General features: G+C 37.7%; 1 protein-coding gene across 1 annotated transcript; it reads right to left on the bottom strand.

Moving 5' to 3' along the window:
- Positions 1–2,978: 2,978 nt before the first annotated feature.
- On the bottom strand, positions 2,979–3,271 carry LOC104007673 (large ribosomal subunit protein eL42-like). The gene has a single exon (XM_016959642.2). The coding sequence runs from the start codon at positions 3,269–3,271 to the stop codon at positions 2,999–3,001; it is 273 nt and encodes a 90-aa protein (XP_016815131.1). The 3' UTR covers positions 2,979–2,998.
- Positions 3,272–7,556: the final 4,285 nt, after the last annotated feature.

Raw genomic sequence — 7,556 nt, 5'->3', positions numbered from 1 at the left:
GAAAATAACCAGTTCTTCCAACTGTATCCCATTATGAAAGAAAACAAATTTTTATTGAACTTATGCAAACAACCACGTTGTCATGAATTAAGAATATTCACAAATAGTTTATGAATTCTGGAGAAATTAGACAGAAAGAGAGAAATATGTCTCAAATTCTGCATACTCTACTTATTTGCTAAAGGCTATAAATAGCTCAAAGAAAAAAGTTCTGTCGACTCTGAAAAGCAAAAGAATCAGCAATGTTTCAAAGAAAAAAGCCATAAAAAAGTACTTCTGTCCTCCATTAGTTCAGTCCATGCAATCAACTTCTGCTCTGCTTCATATTGGATTTGTAAATGTTATTGACACATCCACCTTTTAATTAGAGTCCTGGACATTTTTCTCTAGTCCAGTGGCACAATCTCCAGTTATGAGAAACACGCATTTAAGAGTCCTTTTCATGAACTCTCCCAGAGAAGAAAGCCCTGGACTGTAGCTGATTATAAGCTGCTTTTTGCAAAAATCAAAGCAAAACAATTGTAGAATGCAAAAGTTTCAGGACAGACACAATTGACAAGGAAATTTGGTAATTTTTGTGGCATATAAAAACTTAACATAATAATCATAATTATTACTGACAACATATATTAAGACATATCAAGATTTTAGGAATCTCATAAAATCCTGAAACACATTAACAATACATCTATATAAACATAACTCAACAGTTAACATTTATTTAACGTGTGTCTGGTTCTTCACCAAGTACTATAAACTCACTTTATAGTCTCCATTTTTCAGACCAGAAAACTGAGACTAGAAAAATAAGCAACTTGCCAATTGTCGTGCAGAGATGCTGAATTGCATAGAATGGACATGCTAATGTGAAGATTAATTTAGAATTGCATCTCCCAAGTTCTCTAGTGGTACCTAGCACCCTACTGGTGACAGAATATTGGAGCTTGGAGGGATTGTGGTGTATATATCCAGTTCATTGCCACCAGTGTACAGATATTTAACCTTTGGGAGGCAGAAGACACAAAACTTAATGTGCTCTAACAATACTGCCTATTCTAGTTCCTGTTGATGTTTAGGATGGCAAGTATATACTTTGTCAGTAGTGTAATACTCAAGTTAACTTATGTATACAGTAAATGCAGCCCTAGAAAGCTGATATCTTTATTCACAGTTCTGAGAAGCATCCAGCAGCTGTTTAGCTTTCACTCCCAGAGAAAGCTTTCTGGTGTCCAGAAACTTCTCCTTTGCCTCATTGCCTGATCCTCTGATAGTGGCAAAATGTGGGTTCTGTGTCCTTATTATGGCAGATAAAGACCTACTGATAAATCCAGTCGTCATGACTTGTTATTTCATTTATTCACTCAAGCAATTATTTATTTATTCATTAGATAACCTGACCAATATTAACTTTATTTTTTTAATTTTATTTTTTAAATTTAATGTAATTTGATTTTTTTAAGAGATAGAGTCTCCCTTTGTCACCCAGGCTGGAGTGCAGTGGCGTGAACATGGCTTACTGCAGCCTTGACCTCCCAACCTCAAGCCATCATCCTGCCTCAATCCCACAAGTAACTGGGAATACAGGCCTATGCCACCACGCCCAGCTAATTTTTAAATTTTTTGTAGAGATGGGGTTTTGCCATATGGTCCAGGCTGGTCTTGAACTCCTGAGCTCAGACAATCCACTTGCCTCGGCCTTCCAAAGTCCTGGGATTATAGGCGTGGGCCACTGTGCCCAGCCTGACCCATATTTATTAAGCACTTAACCTGTGCTGGGTACTATCCTAGGCTCTGGGGATAAAAAGAAAAATAGGACATGATTCCTATCTTCAAGGAATTTACAAGCTTCTAGGAGAATCAGTCTGGTAAACAAAAAAGCAGTATAAAGATATCAGTACTAAGTTAGAAATAATGTTGGGTAAAGAAGAAGGAATAAAGAAGCTGTGATTCATCAAAGTATTATTTATGGTAATTACGGTATTATGGCAAGACCATGGGCTTCCTGACTATTCTAGGATTCATGTCACTCAAGTAACTATAAAAATTAGAGGCAAATTACCAATTAGAATCCATTGAGAGACAGCATGATTACATCAAAATGCTGTTATGATTTTATGGATTTAAGTGTGTGTATATAGATAGCACATATGGTAAAAAAAATAAGCGTACACTTTGAATCATTAACAAAACAGGCAGAGAACATGGGTGCTGATCGCTGAGTCTGAAAAATAGTACATGTCAGAGCATCGGGAATGAAATTGTCTGCCACACTCTCTTGTTAAAATGCGATCATAGACATCAATGGGCTTTGTTCTGCTTCTCCATCTCTTGCAGGTGGTTGACAAGATAAACTCTGAAAGATCTTCTTAGGAGATATTGTTTCCCATTTTTGTTTTCTTTCCATTCCTGTCATTCCACACTCTTATCAGGGTTCTGTGGGCCTGGTGCCACCTGCCTCATGTCCAAGGGCACACAAAAAGACTGCCATTTTTGGCAGAGGGCCGCTGGGGGAATAACAACTTACAAAGGAAATACTTGTGAAAGGGTCCAGGAAATATTTCTTTTTCCTCATGTACTTCTTTTCGAATGAGAACAAACTATGGTAACATATTCTAATTGCAGTGTTGTCGGCAAGATGTCCTCCTCTTCTTTGTTTGCTGAGCTAGTAAATCATTTTAGACTCCTCTGAAGACTTGGCCCAGAGCCCTATAACACTTATTGAAGCCAATTCCTCTTCTCATCAAGTAAGGACAGTAGTAATTTTCTTCCCTGGGGACATAAGTTTATGCTTGTGAAATTCAGAACTATAAATGGTCCAAATTTGGGAAAATGAAAAAATGATAATGTACTATAATATGTAAAATATTATGATACTAAAATTGAGGGTTACTTTTTTACCTTTCATTTTTTTTGAACATAAACTCAAGATTTTATTGTCTTCATAATAAAAGAAAAGATGACACTTAGAATTGGATCACTTGGCCCTTTCTCTTCTTATCTACTCCCAGTTCAAAATGCATCTGTTAATAGCCTTAGACCTGCAGTTGGGCTCAAAGCACTCAAACTTTAGCACAATCTTCTTTGTAGTTTTGGCCTTTTTCGGGATAATCAGCTTAGTCTGCCCACCATAGCCACTCTGCTTCCTGTCATAACGCTGCTTTCCCTGGGCATTCAGAGAATCCTTGCTCTTCTTGTATTTTGTCACTTTGTGGGGTTGGTGTTTGCCACACTTCTTACAGAAAGTCCGACGGGTTTTAGGAATGTTCACCATGTTTGTGTGAATGCTATCACCACGGAAAGAAAGAGGCCAGGCCAGAAACAGAAGTATATAGCACCTTTTTACTTTTCTTTTGACAAGGGCACAACTGTGGAGAGTGGATTGTGTCTTAAAGCCAGATGGCCTTGTAATTGATGCCTTTTGTACTTACTAGCCAAGTGTACTTACGTTAATTTCTTAACGTCATTTGTCTCCTATATAACACCATTTACAGCAGTAGGATTAAATGTGAGAAGAGGACAAGGATACTGCTAAACACTAGCAGATGCCAGGAGCATACTCTGCCCCTCACGTTTTGACAATCAGAAATGTTTTCAGACACTGCTTGGGTGCCGAAATCATCCCTGGCTGAGAACCATGGTCATAGAGAAAGACACCTTGGACTTGGAGAATGGAAAGTGGGCTCCGCTAGTTATAACATCTACTTAAATTTTGCTTTTCTCATTTTTAAAATGTAGGGGTTAAGCAAGATGATCTTTAAGATGATTTCTACTTCTAACAAGCTGTGATTATGTGGAAGAAGAAAATAAATGTACCAGAGATTGAGGAAGGCATGGGGTTGAAGACCAGGGAAATTGGCTAAGATAGGGAGTGGTCAGGTAAGTTACGTATTTCTGAGCAGACAAAGTTGATAATCCATACCACTAAATAGACAGGATTGCCCACCGAAGCTAACCAGCTGGGGAACAAAGGGTTGGAAATCCAGACAAGGAATTGTCACTTCTACAGATGACAGTGATGGTGGTCATGATGATGATGATGGCGATGGTGACAGTTATGGTAAGGACAAAGCAACTAGTATTTATTTAGCACTAACTATGGACCAGGTTCTCAGTCTAGGCGGTGGGAAACGAAAGGTCAACATGTAGGCTGGGGTGAGGTGTAATGGTAGAAGTTACAGAGGAAAGCTAGAAAAGTCAGGCTGCCCTCAGATCCAAGCCAAGGGAAAGCAAGAAACTTGGGACTTGGGCCTATGTTTCATGGAAGGAAATGAGACAAGACCAGTAGAGAATGTATCTTTGCAGATGAAAATATTAATGCTTCATTATTAAAATCCAAGTGGAGTCATTTTTAATAGAAATAGAAGAAAGGGAACAGTGAGAGGAGGGTAATCCTAAAGGCGCTAAGAAGCAGCGGAGGTGGTCAAACAACAAATCAATCTCATTAGCGGAAATATTTCCAGGTTGTAACTTTCATTCTTTCTCTCTTAGGTACATTTTATTGTTAATTACATTATATTTTATTTATTTTTATATTGAAACTGAATGAGTCAGGGCAGTTTATTTTGTTTTGGATTTTAGGATTTACCTATAGTTATTTGCCAGAGATTTAATACCCTCGTGGATATGTGCACACATTTTACGTGGTCCTTTTTAAAGCCAGTCCAATTTCTTTTCAGTGTTTGGTACTGAATGAATGAATCCAATTCTTAACTTCTTGCTTCATCAGACCCGGTTTGCTTGGCTTTTATTATTTATTTATTTATTTTTTGAGACAGAGTCTTGCTCTGTTGCCAAGGCTGGAGTGCAGTGGCACGATCTGGGCTCACTGCAACCTCTGTCTCCTGGGTTCAAGCATTTCTCCCTGCCTCAGCCTCCTGAGTAGCTGGGATTACAGGCACACACCACCATGCCTGGCTAATTTTTGTATTTGTTTTATTAGAGATGGGGTTTCACAATATTGGTCAGGCTGGTCTCAAACTCCTAACCTCAGGTGACCCACCCATTTCCTTGACTTTTAGGAAGATCAGTCTGCTAGGCTGGAGTTGCGATGAGTTACCAAGAAGGAACTTTGGGACTCCAAATCCTTAGTGCATTACAACATGTGCTTTGGATAGTGACCTGTCTGCACATCCCAAGAAATCTTTCAACAATGTCCACCTGAGGTGAAAACGTTTTCCCCCATGAGCAATGATTAGCATCCCATTTTTAAGTTCATTTTTCACTGAAGTCTATGTTAGTCATCTGTTGCTGCACAATAAATTATCCTCAAACTTAGTGGCTTAAAACAAGAACCATATTTTTCACAGTTTCTGTGAGTCAGAAATTTGGGAACAGTTTAGCTGGGTGATTCTAGCACAAGATCTCTCTTGAGGTTGATGTCAAGAAGTTGGCAGGGCCATCAGTAATCTGGAAGCTAAAGTGGGGATGGAGGATCCACTACCTTGATGTGTTGCTCATGTGGCTGTTGCCAGGAGGCATCAATTCCTTATCACGTGAGTGTCTGCACATGGTAGCTTGAGTGTTCCCATGACAAGGCAGTAGGCTTGTAATTGTTTTCCTTTCTATGCTCCTAGCACTTATCACCAGATGATGAGCAGAGTCCCTATCTTGTTATTATTATTTTCAACTCTAGGACCTAGTGTAATGCCTGGGACACATGGCCAGTGCTTGATAATTATTCACTGAATTGACAGCTAATTAATTATTTCTTTGTGAGACTGTTTTCCTCCAGACAGCAGAGTCAGAGCCCTGGGAGTCTGGGCAGAGAGGTGCACCAATGGAAAGTGGAAGCACTATAGGAAACTTGGCCTCCTTCATTTTCCCCTAGGATAACATCCTAGGAATTTAGCAGACTCTGAAGGCCCTATCCTGTGTCTCTTCTTGACCCAGATAAATATCTTCTGCTTTTCACATCGTTTCATATCTATTCATTAATTCAACAGATATTTCCTGAGTTTCAACTATGTCTCAGACAATTTTCTAGGTGCTAAGCACACAGCGGTGGAAAAAAAATCCCTGTTTTTAGAAAGCTTACATTCTAATAGAGAAAGAAAGATAATAAACAGATGTCAGATTACTTTTTAGCAGATATTGTTATGCAAAATCCAGGAGTTAAGTCATTTAGAAAGAAAAACAAATTTAAAATTTATTCTTCCAGGCTGCCTGGAGCAAAGAAAAACTATTTGACAACACCTGTCACAGTGGTTTCTACCAGGGAGCTGATTCTGTATTGATAGATATGCACATAGGGACTTTGTTTCAAGAGAATTTGTAGGGTTACAGAATTACCTAAAATTAGCTAATGAAAACAATAATGAATTATACTTGATGATTAGCCTGATAGTCTAAATAGAATAGTAGTATTCCAGCATAATAGTCTAAGTAGAATGGTAGACTAGCTTAAGAAAGTAGTGGGGAGGGATAGTGACTTTTTTCTGTAGTAAGATAAAAATTGGGATATTTCCAAGGGCAATGTCAAAGGTGTATGCAGAAGCATAATTAAGATCTAATATCACATAGTTAGGTGAGGCATTAGGAATATGAGTTTTTGAAAAATAATTAAAACCAAGTGAGTTAATAAAAACAACAAAATATAGTAGTAGTACTGGCTTTTTCCCTGGGAAACACACTGGTGATTTTTAACATTATGATTCGTTAATACCTCTTATTCTATACTTCCAGAATAATAGATTGGGTGTACAGTTTTCAAGGGGGGGTGACAGGGATGATGGGGGAGATGTCATATCTCTGACCACACTGAGCATATATGCAATTCAGAAAAAAAAAAGCTGTCTTTCTATCTGTATCTCTATCATCTCTGTCTATCTAAACTTTCTGTAGATTTTCCCACTCTTTAATTATGATAATTTATTGGCACAAGTTAATTAATTTGGAAGAAATTTTGCTTCCAGAAGTAAGAGTAGTCCTTAAATAAAATTTTGTAATGAGGCATCACTTCCTGATAATACTGTTAACATGATCAGTGGAAGCTTGACTTATGCATTTATACTTCTCATTGTTGTGCAGTAACTCAGGCAAAAAAAAAATCTTATGGATCTTATGCTAGGTGTGCTTGGAATCCCCACCCATCAACACTACTTTCTTGGAATAATAGAGAATAATGATTTAGTTTGGGCAAGTGGTAAAGAAACCATCACCATTAAGAGTGTAACCCAAACACAGACAAGAAATATGAACATTCCTCTTACTTACATTTGAAAAAATGCAATCTGGAAAATCAAGTATGCGAGTTTAAAATCATGTAGGTATGCATTTTGATTTGATAGTATGGCTAATGAAAGAAAAACAAACATTACATGCACAAATTTAGAAATCATGTAGTTCTAAATACATTTCAATTAGTTTGGCATTTCCACTACTGATTGGATTAGAAAATTGGTGTGAAAAAAGTCAGCATTCTCATAGGATTACGAAAGTAACTCAGTGGCATGGTCTATGGTAGCTATGAGATTAAAATTAATACTTTACTCTCAATATTTATAAAGTGTCTCCTATCTTCAAAGCAATTCACTAAATTAATGCTCTCACTTGTTAGG

Source organism: Pan troglodytes, chromosome 7 (genome assembly GCF_028858775.2).
Source record: "Pan troglodytes isolate AG18354 chromosome 7, NHGRI_mPanTro3-v2.0_pri, whole genome shotgun sequence".
Taxonomy (NCBI): Eukaryota; Metazoa; Chordata; class Mammalia; order Primates; family Hominidae; genus Pan; species Pan troglodytes.
The sequence above is the reverse complement of the archived record's forward strand: the minus strand, read 5'-3'. Positions and strand labels throughout refer to the sequence as shown.

Excerpts from the sequence above, each read along its gene's own strand:
- LOC104007673 (XM_016959642.2), bottom strand. The coding sequence starts at position 3,271 with ATGGTGAACATTCCTAAAACCCGTCGGACTTTCTGTAAGAAGTGTGGC.